The 16,494-nt window shown below is 41.5% G+C and overlaps 1 protein-coding gene across 2 annotated transcripts; it reads right to left on the bottom strand.

Annotated features, from left to right (window-relative positions):
- Nucleotides 1-4,389: 4,389 nt before the first annotated feature.
- Nucleotides 4,390-16,136, bottom strand: APOH (apolipoprotein H). 2 transcript variants are annotated; one of them, XM_029928205.1, is made up of 8 exons: nt 16,040-16,136; nt 15,473-15,649; nt 13,734-13,830; nt 12,542-12,618; nt 10,287-10,475; nt 7,920-8,099; nt 6,083-6,280; nt 4,390-4,554 (listed from the first exon to the last, which is right to left on the bottom strand). In XM_029928205.1, the coding sequence occupies exons 1-8, from the start codon at nt 16,101-16,103 to the stop codon at nt 4,499-4,501; spliced, it is 1,038 nt and encodes a 345-aa protein (XP_029784065.1). In that variant the 5' UTR covers nt 16,104-16,136; the 3' UTR covers nt 4,390-4,498. The 2 variants fall into 2 exon arrangements, with proteins under 2 accessions (XP_029784065.1, XP_029784066.1); XM_029928206.1 differs by lacking the exons at nt 12,542-12,618; nt 13,734-13,830.
- Between the last annotated feature and the right edge of the window lie 358 nt (nt 16,137-16,494).

The raw sequence follows: 16,494 nt of genomic DNA, 5'->3' as shown, positions 1-16,494 counted from the left end.
CCCACAAGTGCCCTCCTCCATCACCACCACCTCTTTTCCCCCCCTTCCCCTTCCCCTTCAACCCTTGGTTCCTTTTCAGTATTCAATAGTCTCTCAGGTTTTACATCCCTCTCTCTCCCCAACTCTCTTTCCCTCTTCCCCTCCCCCTGGTCCTCCATTAGGTTTCTCCTGTTTTCCTGTTAGACCTATGAGTGCAAACATACGGTTTCTGTCCTTCTCTGCCTGGCTTACTTCACTCAGCATGGTAGAAATGACATAGTTATGAAGTTTGGATAACTGCTCATGTCACTTACTAGCTTTGAGGCCCAGGTAGACCAAGTTACGTAAGCTCCCGGAGCTTCAGCTTCCTTACCTTCTCTGGGGCATCATTGGGAAGATAAAATTAACAGAGGTGAGATATATAGAAACTTTTGCCCCTGCTTGACGCAAGGAAACTTGCCTATCTTTTCATTTCCAGCTGTTTTGCGAGCACTTTTAAAAGTAGTAGACGCCACTAGGAGGCAGCATTTGCACACAAAGAACGAGTTAGCTCACCCACCCACACATTCGTGTCCACACATACATTGCACATTCATACACACACACAGGCATTCATGTGAACCCACGCATCACACATTCACGCACACATTCATGTACACACATGCACATTCACACATGCACTCACGTGCCCTCCACACACACACACACATAAACATATACACACTACCACTTGAAGGCTTAACTTGCTCACACCTGTGCACACCAACCACACTTCATACACACGCATTCATGTAACCACAGGCATCACACATTCACACAGTCACACATGCACATCGCAGGCTGTTCTCTTTATCTTTTTAATCTTTCCCTTAAGGATTAAGATGGGGAATGGTCCTCTGGGTAGATGGGAAATTTCACTGATGAATATTTATTATTGAGTTTGGGGCCTCAGAAGTGAGACCCTATATACTGAAAGACTGATCCATGTCTTAGAAACGGGAGAATTCATTCTTGAATACTATAAACCTCTTGCACATATATCGGACAGTGTTAAAGAAGAGTTAAAACATGGACACCTTTGCATTTAGAAGTGTAACCAGCCATAATCCAGGAGAAAGAAGCTTTGGGAAACACATCCAGGGATCCCCTTGTCCCGAAAGACGGGCTCCGTGGCCACGTGCAGCTTGGAGTGTCCACTGGGTCTGCAGTTGCTAGGTAATTACGTCAAATAACACGGGAAGATGAATTCAACCAGGCTAAACTATAGCATGGTAACCGTCTCCTTAGCCGTAATTTCGCTTCCTCCACCTGCTGCCTGTGGGAAGTTCTTCGGGAGGGTCAGCCAGCGGGGGAAATCACTGCTCACGGGCTAGGGAGGGGATAGCTGAATTTGGATAACAAGAAGACAAACATTTAGGAAGGAGAATCTACCTCTTTCACTAATTGGACCGCATACTCACTAAGTAGAGTGCTGCAATTGGGCCGGTTCTATGGATGGGACCCTCTAATCCAAATGTCCTCTCCTGATGGGCAAAATCGCAGATTTTTCTTTCTATGGAAGTATTGTTAATTTAGAGGACATGGTTCTATGGCCTAAGCTTCAACGTCTGCTCTGATCAATTTTTCAGGGAACCAAGCTTATCGAGCAGCCTGAAATGCCTCCCAACAAGCAAAATGGTACAAAATGCCTTCCTCAACAAACCTACTGGATTCTAGGACCTTCTTTGCAGAGCAGGCTCCCCTTCCTAAGGGGGTAGGAAGTAGGGAGGTACTGTAGGTTTAAAACTGGAGTGCTGGGCTCAGGAACTTTGGGCATTGTGAGTACCTGCTGCTACCAAACAACAGACACAAGGCTACAGTAATCAAGAGAATGTGGCAAAATAATAGACAAATAAATCAAGGAAACCGAATAGAGAGCCCAGAAATAGACCACTGTAAATAGAGTCCCCTGCTCTTTGATAAAGAAGCAAAGGCAATTCAATGGAGCAAAGATAGTCATTTTCTATAAATGGTATCAGAATAACTGGACATCCACAGGCAAGAAGATTAAGCTAGACACAGGCCTTGTATCCATCAAAGACTTACCTCAAAATAGCTCATAGACCTAAATGTAAAATGAAAAACTATAAAACTCCAAGAAGATAACACAGCAGCAAATCTGTATGATCTTGGGTATGGTAATGCCTTTTTCAGGTTCAATGTCAAAGACACAATCATTGATAAGCTGGACTTCATCAAAGTCTGCTCACCATGGGTGCTCAGTCAGTTAAGTGTCCAATTTTTTATTTTGGCTCAGGTCATGATCTGTCATGATCTCATAGTTTATGGGTTCAAGCCCCGCTTCAGGCTCCATGCTGGCAAGAGCAGAGCCTGCTTGGGATTCTCTCTCTCTCCCTCTGAGCCACCTAGGCATCCCTGTGTGGTTTATTTTTATGTTGCTTATGTTTTTTTAACATCAAAATGTCCCAAATCTTCTTGAAGGCAGCTCTTGCTTCATTGAAATAATACTGAAAAGTTCACACCAATTGGTAGATGGCTGTTGCTTAAAAGCTCTGAGTGCCAACCATGAGGCCACCAGCTCTTCCCATAAGATCTCCTGTCCTGTTTTCACACAGTGTAACAGCAGAAGGGGAATGCCTGATATATGATCCATCAGGGGGCTTTGAGCCCGACACCCCACCCAAGCCCCCAGTCCAGGACCACCACTCGTTCTAATTGGCCCCATGTCCAACTGGTTATCCCCTTGAAATAGGTAATAGGAAATGAATACTCAAGTAAATAATCCACCATTGGATATGTTCCTTCATTGGGTGTAAGTTGGATGATAGGACTTCAAAAATTCTGAATTATGTCTTTGTTGATTCAAGAATCTAACAACCTTGTGAAAGAACAAGAAAGCTTAATTCTGAGTTTATATTAAGAGGCCCTCAGAGACTGACCAAAAGGTCTGGGAGTTCAAGTCTATATTAGAAAGCTCCCCAGTAACCACCTACCAGATGCCAAAGAAAATCATTACTGACCTTCACTGCTCCCTAGCTCTGTTCAAGTGAGCTGAGGGAAAGTGAGCAATTTAAATTTTTTCTATGTATTTTTAAATTTTGAAATAATAAAATTAATTGGGAAAGCATTTGCAGCCAAAGGGGGGATAATAAAAACTATATGTTCTTTTCCATGTTTGGAGTGAAACTTGCGATTGTGTCTAGAGCAGGAGATTCTCTGCAAATTTTTACTGCTGTCTTTCCATCCCTGGACCTGTGAGGTGGGATGAGGGAGAGGCCCGTTTTAAAGTTAAGATGTAGCGAGTTAAAGAAGATGTGGATCTAAGACTTCGTGCTAAGAGAGGAAGTCCAGAGTGGATGGCCCTGTTGTTCAGCAAAATCAGAAGATGTGGATCTAAGACTTCGTGCTAAGAGAGGAAGTCCAGAGTGGATGGCCCTGTTGTTCAGCAAAATCCTAAAATAGGGCTTTTTGGTTTGCGAAGGGGAGGTACAACAGTCTCACATCCAACCTCTAATACCCAGCTAGAGAGAGGGAAGGAAAGATAATACGGAAGGAAAGGATTGAGGAAGAAAAAGCAAAATTGTTTTTTAAGGCTAAGTAATGGGAATGTGGAGATTTTGAATGACCGCCTGGGAGGGAAGGAAAAGAGGGAGAACAGAGAAACCTCTTGGAGATGAAATCTGCCCCGCCCGCCCCGCCCCAGGGAAGCAGGTCAAATCCTGATGAAGAAGCATTGGTGAGGAAACAGCCATGGGGAGATAGATTTCAAGAGTAGGGATGGGTCATATTTGTGGAGCTGCCAAAGAGGAACAACTTTTTCAGGACTTTTATAAACTGGGAATAAAATGATGGGACAGTAACTAGAAGAAGATCTCAGGCAACAGGAAGGGTTTTTGTAATGGGTTGTATTACTGTATGTTCATTTACTAAATGAAAAGGCCCCATAGAATGGAAAAAATATAAAAATGTAAGATCATTCATGGCAGGGGCAAAGGCCTTAAGTACAGATGAAGATGGGTTCCTGTGAATAAGGTTTTCCCTTGAGTTCTCTTACATGGGAGCTCAAGAGTTTATCCATGGCAACGAGATGGAGGGCAAAGAACCCGGTAGAGATATTGGCTAAGTACACAGATTTGGTCATGGGAAGACTGTTTTAAAAGGTCTTCTATTTTCTTGGTGAAATAGGGGCCAGATTATCAGAGGAGAGAGGGGAGAGAAGGTGGCTTGAGGAGGGTTGAAAAGAGAAGTAGCCATGTTGTAGAGGAGCGGAATGAACAATCCAGAAAAACACAGGAAACTGTCAGGCACAGCTGAAGGGTCACATGATGGTTCACTGGACCATTCTATGAAAAATACTGTAGTATTTAAGAAACCCAACCACCTAACATAAGTCAAAGTAAGCCACCATGCTGCAGTGACAGAGGCGATAACTTCAGTCACTTTATTTTCCTACTTCCTTAATGTTCCCTGGACAAACACCGATACATTGTGGCATTTCATTTTGACTCTGTAAACCGGTCTAGCATGGCTTCACATCTGATGCATCAGTTTTCCAGAAAGCCAGAGAGCTGTGTTCTGTTTGGGGAGAAAGAGATAAAGATTCTAAGAGAAACAATCCTTTCTTAAATCTGTTAAGTAGCAAGCTGAATCAAATACATTGTATAAACATGTGGGAAAAAATTAATTATATGAATAAAACATTTAGTGTGAGGTTTAAGTGATAGGAGAAAACATCACGGAAATGATAAGGCACCATTTCCAGGAGAGAAAATAAAAGGTTCTATATAACTCTGACAGTGAAGATTAAAAGAAAAAAAGAAACATTGTATCAGCCTTTTATTTATTCTCCCAGCACTAACAGTACTGCATCTGTCGGAAGACTGTAAGCGACAATAGCCTGAAGAAATACATCAGCAAAGCTGTTTGCTTTTTTTAAATTATCCTCTTGTAATATTTTGTGTACTGATTTGTACTAGGCTTAATGTCCTTTGTCAATTTCAGTATTTCACATCTCACCAGGGCTCTGCTATATTTTGAAAAACAACCATTTAACCGTGCATTCCTAACTATTTGTGATTATAATTGTCGCTGTTGGACTGCTTACTCCATGGCACGGATATTTCTGATAATCAAACCTATGAAGTGAGTACGGTTTACTAGTTATCATTCCCTTCTTCATCGCTAGCTGGTCACTTCTCAAAACCTTCTCTTCGTTAACCTCCCAGCCCAGTATAGGGCTGTCAACATTCTTGGAGCACTTCTAAATTTAGAGCCGATAATAGCTTCAGCCTCTGGCTCATTCATACTTCACGGTGACAGAGATATTTAAACCCTAACCCTGAGAATTGTAAAGGTTGGCAGTTCTAAACACTGCGCATTATACACTTCTTTATCTCATACAAAGATAATCTCATCTTCCTTAAAATATCTTGCTCTGATGGATACTTCTTTTTTTTTACACTTTATTTATTTTTGAGAGACAGAGTGTGAACAAGGGAAGAGCAGAGAGAGAAAGATACACAAAATCTGAAGCAGACTCCAGGCTCTGAGCTAGCTGTCAGCACAGAGCCTGACGAGGGGCTGAAACCCACAAACCGTGAGATCATGACCTGAATCCAAGTCAGATGCTCAAACGACTGAGCCACCCAGGTGCCCCTACTTTACAAACTCTGGGAATTGCTGAAGAAAGGGAAAAAATATTAGAAGATCTAGACACCAATTAGTTACTTTGTAACTGGGGTGAGTTCTCTATAGTTGGGGAACAAGAGGTGGTAAATATTATTATTATTCAATATTTCATTCAATATTATTATTGGTATTATTTGAGCTTAATCTGGAATTATGCAAGATGGCATAATTCATCTCAACATTCACTGAATAAAATTGCAACCCAGAATTATAAGGAAAAGAATTGGAAAGGAAAATGTTAACACAAGTGGAGGAGAGGATCAGTCTATTGCTCACTCTTTCCTCCTGCCACTATTCTCTTTTTAAACATCCAGTGGCCAAACCAACATGGCTTCTTGTAGTCATTATGTAATACAAGTACTTATTATGGTGAGGATCAAGGGGAATCCCAGCTAAAAGTACCAGTTAGACTTACCCTTGAAGCATTTGGGGATCTCAATGGTGCCATCAATGCACTGAGCATCCTCTGTATAGCTACATTTCTTTTCCTTATTTTTGCAGAAGAAAGAAACCTTTACACCATGTAGCATTCCATCCTTAAATTTTTCTTGAAGCTTTACTCTCTCTCCTTCATATACCACAGTAGCTTTTTTAACAGATAATTTACAAGAGGCTGAAAGAGATCATAATTGTCATCAAGACTTAGGAGTTCAGTTAGTCCTTCTTCGGGACAACGTAGCATGTGGATCAATAGATGAACACAACTGAGACAAATTGCTCGAGACCAGAAGATTCCACGAATGTTCCCAGTGAGTGTGTCAGTGTCATTGCTAGCAGCAGTTCCTTATTAACAGAACCATTAGTTACGGCTTCCAAGATGGTCTCCCCCCACACCCTCCGCCGCCGCAGCAACCACAAAAGAAGGTCAAAGCAGAAAAATCAGATTTTAGACTCCAGTGAAGAAGGACTTCTACCAGATGCTGCCATTACATATAAACCTCCATGGTCCCACTTAGATCCCATTTATTGAGTTAGAACAGCCATCCGTCAGCCACTGTGAGGGTTGGTTGATAACAGCTCACAGACTCTCCTTTCTCTGAAAAATTGCCCTCAGCCTTGAGGCTCCTGGGAGCAAATCAGCCCCCACACCAAGGAAATAGCCTTTAGCCAATCACAACTGACAAGGGGAATACAAAAATCAGGTACCTGTGCTTTTTGGTGGGATCAGCTCTAGGGTAGAATTCATGGTCCGGTAGCTCCCAAGAGCATGAAACTGAAACTAGACGCCAGTTGAGACCACGTGTTTGGTCAAAACTTTGTCCCTGGATCGGCAGCAGCAGCAGCAGCGTTTGGGAACTTGGTAGAAATTCAAACTCTCAGGTCCTATCCCAGATCTACTGAATCAGAAACTCTTAAACAAGCCCTCTAGGGGATTCTGGGGGACAGTGAAATTTGAGAAGCAGCGCCCTACTCTGTCCTACATGCCTCACCCTCTCCTGAGACAGTCACTGAATAAACCATCTACCCTTGAATCCCTGTCTCGGGCTCTGCTTCAGGGGACTCCAACCCAAGACCCTAATGTACATCATTTTGCCTGCATTGTTTAATTTCCTTCTCTGCTTAATCTGCCCAGCCCTGCAGAAACCTGGGTAGAAATATAGTGCCAGGTTGTGACACAGGACCAAGAATAGATACCTAACTCAAAAGGAACCAGAGTTTCCAGGCAAAGATGCCAGTGAGTGATAATCCTTTGGTTGAGAAGTCCACCAGAGGCAGCCAGATTTCAGGTGACTAAGCAGGGACACATGGAGATGAGTGAGACCACAAGACTGCTGATACCTGGAAAGAGCAGCAGTAGGGCCTGATTTTCTGTTCTAGTCCTCAGGAGGACCAGTTGTATTTCATGTCTTCACCTCCAATGTCCGTGTGATTGTCTGTTGCTCATTTGTGATAAACCCCCACTTCCTTGTACTTGCTTTTAATGTGTGGTTGGTTTTTGCAACAACGAGAAGAATCTGCACTCGAACAAAGCAAAAGCAGATGCGGGTGGGGAAGCAAGTATAAGAAGCCCGTACAATCTTCCACCGTATTCTCAATGCTGCCAAAGGGTGTGTTGATCTCCTACAGTTTCATCTCAAACAAGCATGCTAAGCACGAAGCTCCCCCGTGTACATTTGAGTCCCAACGTCCTTCCCATACCAATAACCGTGTGTGAGCAACAAATAGAAAATGATTGGAACCAGAAAATGGCAAGTGAGGGAAATCCACTGGATGTATCCGAGATGTGTTAAGACCATACTCGTATTTCATACCTTTACAACTTGGTTGTGCTGACCAGTTTCCAAATTTGTTACATTCTACTTCTTGTGGGCCATCCAAGGCATACGTGTCATGGCAACCATATGTGGCTTTATCCTTGTAATAAAGCGTTTGTTTTGCAGGATAGTTCACAAACCCATTGTCTGGTCTTGATGGGAATGGGCATTTTACTTCTAAAAAGTGTATTCAATAAAACGTATTAGTATATAAATAGTAGAGCTGTTGGTTATGAAATAGTTAAATTTCAGTCTCCAATACCCTCCTTGAGTCCCTGGGTGCACCTCTAGCTGGAATACAATTTCTACATACTTAATTCTGTTCCCTTATCTTATGCTCACAGGTTCCTAGATATTAAAAAAGAAACAACAATACTTCGAGAACAAATCAATGAGGTACCAAGTTCTTTAGGATCTTACACAATCACAAGGTATTATTTATTCCATATTTCATCACCACGCAGTCTAAGAGGGTGAGTTTGAAAAAAGGAAAAGAAGTCTCTCTTTTAATCAACAAACCATGAAATTAAAACACAAAGGCTCCCTCCCTGCATACTAGCACACCATTATTGGATTTCAAATGTTAAATCTAATTCTTATGAAAGTCTTCAGTCTATAGAAGAAGCCAGTATGAACTATGAAGGAGAAACATGGTGCTGCTTCCATGAATCTATGAGTCTATAATAATACTTAAAAAAAAGAAGAAGAAGAAGAAAGAAAAAGAAACAAAAAATAAGACAGCCCAAGGAAGAAAAGCAAAGCTCTTCTCTATAGAAGAATGCAAGCTAATTAAAAATAGAAGAAAAGATTGAAATAGAAAATGCCAGCTTGCAGCCATCGATGTCATAATTGACTAAGTCGAGGGTCATCAAAGGATGCTAAAATGCCTACTAGAGAGTAGATATTCACACAATCTCAAAGAATCACACACCGTGTGCTTACTAATTTCAAAGCACAAAAGATGCCTTTAGCAGAGAGGATATGGCACAGTCCACCTGCCCAAAGGATCAAACTAAGCATGACCAGTGATGCCTCCTGACGTGATGGAATGTATTCTTAGCAAAATCATTGAACTTGAAGCTAATCATGAGTAAATACTCAACCAGATTCAGATCATGGAACATTCTACAACACAACTAGCCTGGACTCTTCAAAAACATCTGGGAAAGACAGCTAAAAAAACAAGCGATCATTCTTAACTGAAGGAGACTAAACCCCATGTGTGGTTCTTGATGAGATCCCATGTAAAACAAAACACATGGATAAAGAACACTTTTGGGTCAGTTGGGGAAATGTGCATATGAATTAAATGTTGTTGATATAATTATAATAGCCTATGTTATTATTGTTAATAACTGAAAACATATTAAATGTCTTGCCGACAGAGACAGTGTTCTTGTTCTTAGGACATTCGTGCTGAAGTATTTATGGGTAAGTGTCATGATGTGCCACTTTATTTTCAGATGGTTCAGGAAGAAAAAGCATCTGTCTACGAAAAAGAGAGGGAGACGGAGAAAGTCACAACATGCTGACAGTTGATACATCTAGGTGAAAGGGTGAAGAAGAAAATAAAAAGAACCTAGTGCTTAGGACTTGGGAGAATTACATGAGATGACACGTGTACAGCATGAGAAGAGCATGTGACCCGGAGTTTAAGCCCCATAAAAGGTGGTAGTAGTAGTTGTGGTTCCCCCATGATAAAAAGCACATATGTTTTTAATCATTCAAGAGATATATGCAATATTTACCATAGGAGAAAGTGGCCGTCCTTAGTATAACTCCTGGGCTGCACGATAAACTCTTTAATTTGTCTACTTGGTTGGCAGTTGACAAATTCAAAGATAGCAATTCAAAGGGGAAGATTTTTCTAAATTTTTTGAATCGAATATTCTTGTGATTCTTAACTTTAGGTACACTATAAAAGCTTGTAGCGATCTGACTACAGCCCAGTTTTTCACCTTCATCTCCCAGGACTCCTGAGTATAATGCTGGCTTCTCTTGACCAACCTCACCATGATATTCAGCTGTCCGTGTACATACCCTGTTGTCTCACACGTCCCTGACTTTCCACATCCTGTGCCTTCCCTTCATTCTCCACTTCTCTGGGAAGCTCTCCCAGGTGGCTCCAGACAGTTCATTGTATTATATATAGTTCTCCCGAGGTCAGAAGCCAGGCCTCATTCATCTGGTATCCCTAATACCTACCCACATGGTGGATGCCAATAAACATTTCTTGGGCAACGTCATTGGCCAATAAACATTTCATTGGGCAACGTGTTTACTCAATCATCGTGGAATTTTCCACACTTTTCAAAAATGGGATTCTACACCATCGTGCTAATTTTGTCTTGTCATTGTACCTACCTTTGCATTCTGGTAAGGTAGTCCAATTTCCATGTGCTGTGCAGGTAACTGTGTCATTTCCAAACATGGCGTAGTGTGGCAAGCACTCAAAGACGGCCTTGCTCCCATAGTTGGAGATATTTCCAGCCAATGGCTTATAAACACTAAGTGTTGCAAACTCAGGTATGGCTGGTGGAGGGCAGGTTACAGCTGGAAAAAGAAGCAACAATCACTTTAATGAAAACAGTTGAGTCTTTTAAACATACTCTTTCCAGAACAGAAAACAAAACAAAACAAAACAAAAAAACCCTCAAAGATTAAAGTCACAAAATGCAAAATTTGATCAAATGTTAGGGTAAAAATAGTCCATTGAAGAAGTCAAAAAGGAAAATATGATATGAAAATCAGATGTAGGAGCCAGTCAAAAAACTAAAAAATGAAGTAAATCCAAGTCTTGTCAATATTGTCTGTTACAATAACACAATGCATAAGTTTCCATAAGGCTTGGATCCAAATGCTGCCTTGGAAGATGTTTCTGGAAGTCAGAATCCATAGAGGACCATCCTGCATTCATTTCTGATGATAGCACTCAATGCAAAGCCATTTGTGACATCTATGTCCCACTGCGAGCTCATGTCTGTTTGTTCCTACCGATTATCTCCTGCTTTTGCCCTCTGTACATATGGACCTTACATAAGTAGTTTTACGTGGAGACACAGCAGGGTTTGTCATCCTGACCTATTATGGGGTTTCAATAAGTCCAGGGAGAGTTATACTCACATAAGGAACTTGGCACAGACCAGGATGTGATTTAATTTGAATTATCTAGATCCCTGCTGCTCAAAGTGTGAGCCATGAACCAGCAGCTTGGGCTTTGCCTAGAAACTTCTTAGAACTACAGAAGCTCAGACCTGACCACAGACCCATGAATTGGAATCTGCATTTTATCAAGATATCCAGGTGATTCGCAAGTACACTAAACTGTGAGAAGCGCGCATTTAGATTAAGCTGAAGCTAAAGTAGACTTCCTGTTTGCAACCAAGAATAAAAAGTGACTTTACATAATCAATATAAATCTGCTTACAAGGGGAACTATAAGAACTGTGGTGATTCCGGGGCACCTGGGTGGCTCAGTTGGTTAAGCATCCGACTTTGGCTCAGGTCATGATCTCACAGCTCACGAGTTTGAGCCCCGTGTCAGGCTCTGTGCTGACAGCTCAGAGCCTGGAGTCTGCTTTGGATTCTGTATCTCCCTCTCTCCCTACTCCTCCTCCTGCTCATGTTCTCTCTCTCAAAAATAAATAAAAACATTAAAAAAAATTTTAAAGAACTGTGGTGATTCTTACCATGGAGTAAAAAACTCTACTTAATTTATCCTTAAAAAACTATTTTTGATAGTTCAGCTTTTCTTAAACTATCATTTATTTGAAACTGCTTTACTTTTTCACTGGCTTTTGCTAGGATGGACCTCTCTCAAATGTTAACCATAACCATTATTGTAGTGTGTAGACCTCTTGGTCAAAGATTGGACTCCTATGAATCACAAGTTAGGGAACATCAGAACATCCCTCCCCATGTAAGCCATGCCCAGAGCTGACCCTGATTACACCACTGAGTGTCCCCTGCATAAACCAGCAGTATTTTTTGGAGGAATCCCACTCCACTCCTATGATCCAAGACCCTTTGATGGAGTCCAAGCTCCCTGCTAAGGTTACTTCCCTGTCTCCCTCATCACTAGACACTCTTGCTAAGTGTACATTAATTAGCCATGTAGCCCCAGTGCTGAGAACAGGATATGCCACACACCAAGTCCCCACGACACAGTTGTGGAACACATAAATGGGTGAATGAATAAATGAATGGATGAGGTTCCAGAGTGGGAGGAAGATGTTTCAGCTCACCGTTTCCAGTTCTTCTAGTCCAATGGTGGCAGTTCCTGATTGACAGATGCCATACAAATCCAAGCCCTTCCCAAACTACCATGATAGTGACAGAATGCGTAAACTCAGGTATCACTGATTCTACCCGGTGGGGGCTACAAATGTGTTCATGACTAGAATGCTTCCCTTTCGTCAATCCAAAGGGGTTGTTACATCCTCCCAGAAAAGAGGATTATCATGATGAGCACTGCCCAGGAGGGTGAGTGGCCATCCAGTGGAGCCAAGATGGAGGGATTTCCAGGGCATGGAACGCACAGTGTTAAAACCAGCCAAGCCCTAGGCAAACAGCTAAGCACTCTCCCCATAGCAGGGGGCGCAGGGGGCCCACAGACTCACGAGCACAGACAGGAAGCTCAACACTCCATTTTCCCTCCTCAGTGCATTTAGCAGAACTACTTCCATTCAGATAAAACCTGCAAAAGAAACGTGTAACCTATCAAGCAGTAAAATAAACCATCCATGGGATCTCAAATGTCTTCTCTACTGAGCATGGCTTCAGATTAATGCTACTGAGAGTTTCCCCTCAGCACTCACACCGGAGGCTGGTCAAATCTCCCAGCTCAGGGCTGCAGGAGACTCACTGAGGAACGAGAGAGCTCCACAGCTGTGCGTGTAGAAGCCGAAGGCCCAGATCCCTCTTTTCCAATCAGCAGGCCAAACTAAGTGCTTCTTACACGGAGCAAAGAACATCTCTTCTTCAGGATCACAAAAGTGAATCAGACTGAGTTATGGCTACTATTCATCTGAAACTCTTCACTCTCCTGACACAAATGGGTAAAAACAATGCAGTACATTTCCACCGAAAATACAGCATTGTCTCCTCAAAGCCAATTGTTTCAAGGTCCTGTTTCATCAGGCCCACAGTTAATTGGTGTTTCAGATGAAAGATGTCCATTTCTCTTTCACACATAGTATTTCTTAATTTTCAATCCCAGACAAGAACCCTCACTAAAATTTTTGCCCTAATGTACAAACAACATGCTATTCACAATGTCACTGGTGGTGTCTTGGCTCATACAGCAAATGAGCTATGTGACCGACCGTAGGTCCTTTCTTGCTGAGGATCCTGTACTGTATCGTGTGAGGATTGACGGAACTATTTCTACATCATCATGCTCTCAACCTTCTCCAAAGAACCTTTTAGAGACTCCCAAGTCAGTCAGTCAAGTCAGGTTCATAACTAAAGCCCAAGTCCAAATCCTAAAGCATTTTAACCTTCATGCCAAGATTTGTCCCAGAGATTATAAAGAATGATCATCCAGTTTTAATCGTTCCAATGTACCTCCTCAGATGAGTCATTAATCAGGAGAAGGGAAGTTTGATACAGTAGTGACTTCATATTTCTACTCATTGTTTTAGTCTCCATCCCCTACCCCAACCCAACACCACTGTGGTATAGATTAAGAGCAGGACTAAAATTAATTTGTATTCAGTAAGTCCAGCCTCAAGGCTAAAAATAAAATATGTCTTGACGTTTAGCTTAAGAGCACAGAATGTTTTGCTACATCTGGTAGCTGGAAGTCCTTACCCGGTGTTACAAGAAAAACTGATGGTGTTGGGGTATTCAAAAGTCGTGTAGCGCACAGCTCCATTTTCTAAGATTCCAGCAAAAGGACATACTCTGGCTATAGTTTAAAGATAGGAGGGCAAATTTTAATTTGTAGAATTTTTCATTAAAATAAAAACATGTAAACTCACTTCTGTTCTTTGATCCAATAACTCTGCTGGTGACTATTCTAAGAAAATTACTCAAAATTAGTCAAATGATAAATGCACAAGGGGCTCATTGCACTGTTACCTCAACTAATAAAAAGTGGACACTCTAAATGCTTCCCATCAGCTGATTGATTTGATTAATTGTATCAGCAGTTGAATGTGAATTACAAAGACCATGGAGAGATACATAGTCGATGTTCATGCTTTGTTGATGAAAATAGAAAAGTACAAAATGGTACCTACTCTCTGCAATGATGCAAAAATATAGACGTGAAACGCAACTTGAAAAAAAATGGTATTGTTCTTATTCCAGAGTTATGGCTGATTTAAAGAAAATGTTTCCCTTATAATGTTATAACTGCTTTTCATTAAAAATCATGTTTAGTCCTTTTTCAATCAAAAGGCATGGTAAAATTGGGGCACCTGGGCGTTTGACTCTAGATTTTGGCTCACGTCATGATCTCACAGTTTATTAGATGGAGCCCCATGTCCATGGAGCTTAGGATTCTTTCTCCCTCTCTCTGTCCCTCCTCTGCTCATGTGCTCTTTCTCTCTCTCAAAATAAACAACCATTTTTAAATGTTTTTAAAATTTAAAAAGCATACTAAAATCACTCGCATGAAATACATGATTTTTCACAAAGGTTGTGTTCATATGACCAAATAACCAGCTCAGACAAGTCCATATAGTTATTTTTGCTGCAAATTTCTACATAAAATTGCCAGAAATCCTATTGGGTTGATTGCTCAATATTTGACTGTAAAAGTAATGCAGGCATAAATCACAGAGCCATGTTCTGAGAAATAATAAAACACAATAATCTTCCATAAGGCAATAACAATGTTTATACTTAAATTTTTATATTACATTTATATAAAATGTTATAATTTATTATAAATTATGGTTATTAATCATATTTTATTTATATAATTGTATTTATTATAAAGTATTATAATATGATTATATTGAATCTGCTTTCATTTTGAAGCAAAGTTCAAAGATCTGATGACTCCTCATGTTTTCCTTCTTCGAGTCCCTTTGACATCTGTCTAAATTTCAGCGTATCTGCACTTCTTTTTCACTTCTGCAGTGTTTCCCTCTCTTTTATCATAGCATGTCTCTTTTTAAATTTTTTGTAAGTTTGCTTATTTTGATAGAGGGAGGATGTGTGTGCCAGCAGGGGAGAGGCAGAGGGTGAAGGAGAGAGAGAATCCCAAGCAGGTTCCACACCATCAGCGGACACAGGGCTTGAACGTATGACCTGAGCTGAAGTCGGATGCTCTACCGACTGAGCCACCCGGGTGCCACAGTAGGTCTCTTTTTTACATCTCTTCTAGCTCTGGGCTATGCTCACCTCCTCTTCTCTAAATAACACCCATCGCCCTTGGTTTTCCCCCCAATGACACCCTCCCCAGGCCCTTCTGTTTCTTCACAGCCCTCCACTCCTCAGCTCTGCTGACCCACTGTGCCCTGAGCATGATGAGGTAAGTTATCCTCACAAATGTCCAGAATTCCAATGGGGGGAGCATGTGAGAGAAGGCACTGACTTACGTGTACACTTCAAGGTGTTGACGGGCCAAATCCCCGTGAGAGGACATGTGAATCGCCTCATCCCGCCCCGGGACACATAGCCTGGCTGGCAAGAGTAGACTATCTGCTCTCCCGGGTCATAGAATGATTTTAATGGAGTAACTGTAGAAAATGGTAATTCATCTGGTTTGGGACAGGCTGAAATAGAGCACAAAGCGGTTAGTTAAGAAACCTATATTTGCATTTTTAAGCTCAGCTAGCACATAATGAAAACCCTTCTTAGGCTGCCAATCAGAACTATGCCAAGTTCTGTACCGAATACTTCATATATGTACTATCTCATCAAATCTCCTCAACAATCCTTTGAAGGCTACTATCATTATCCCCATTTTACAGGTCAATCCACTGAGGCTTTAAATGGCTGAATATCTCAGGGAGGAGCTCTCCGTGTGGCAGTATGGAAGAATCAGCCTCAATCCAGTCTCCCCAGCACCCACCCTAATGAGAATTTAAATTAACATTATCGATCCCTGTCATGGGGGGGGAGTGGATATATTAATTATATTTGCAAAAGCAAAGAGTACTTACTCCGGCCTGCAGTGGCAACATGGCAGAGAAAACTTGAGAACAAGACAAGCACCAGGGAAATCATTGTGGATGACTCACAAGAGCACTACCACAGTGGTTTCCTCTACTAAGAAGAGCATTGCAAATATAAAAGTGTTTAAATATTAACCTTTTCTCTGTGTACCTTTATCTCTGTAAATAGAAGGTAAAATATCACAATCCGAAAGGAACTCCGAGATCTACATCCTTTAATCATTTACTTCCATTTCTGTGGATCTGTTGTGAAATCTTTGGCAAACGGTTTCTGTCTTCGTAACGTTTATTTTAATGGCACAGTGTGGTCTGTTATTGCCTCTGATAGATTCCTGGTGATTCCTCTATTCCAACCTTCTCATTGTCCATCCTTCGTCTTGTGCCCTTGGTGGGCGGGGCACCAGAAGACTGGAACACCTGCTTCCCCCACAGACTTGACATAG

The sequence above is a fragment of the Suricata suricatta genome, chromosome 17 (assembly GCF_006229205.1).
Source record: "Suricata suricatta isolate VVHF042 chromosome 17, meerkat_22Aug2017_6uvM2_HiC, whole genome shotgun sequence".
Classification (NCBI taxonomy): domain Eukaryota; kingdom Metazoa; phylum Chordata; class Mammalia; order Carnivora; family Herpestidae; genus Suricata; species Suricata suricatta.
This window is presented reverse-complemented; position numbering and strand designations above follow the sequence as displayed.

Coding starts and splice junctions, on each gene's coding strand:
- APOH (XM_029928205.1), bottom strand. CDS start 16,103: ATGATTTCCCTGGTGCTTGTCTTGTTCTCAAGTTTTCTCTGCCATGTT. Junction 13,831..15,472: donor CAACACCTTGAAGTGTACAC/GTAAGTCAGTGC, acceptor TTTAAACTATAG/CCAGAGTATGTCCTTTTGCT. Junction 10,476..12,541: donor TGAGCTTCCTGTCTGTGCTC/GTGAGTCTGTGG, acceptor TTCTTTTTCCAG/CTGTAACCTGCCCTCCACCA.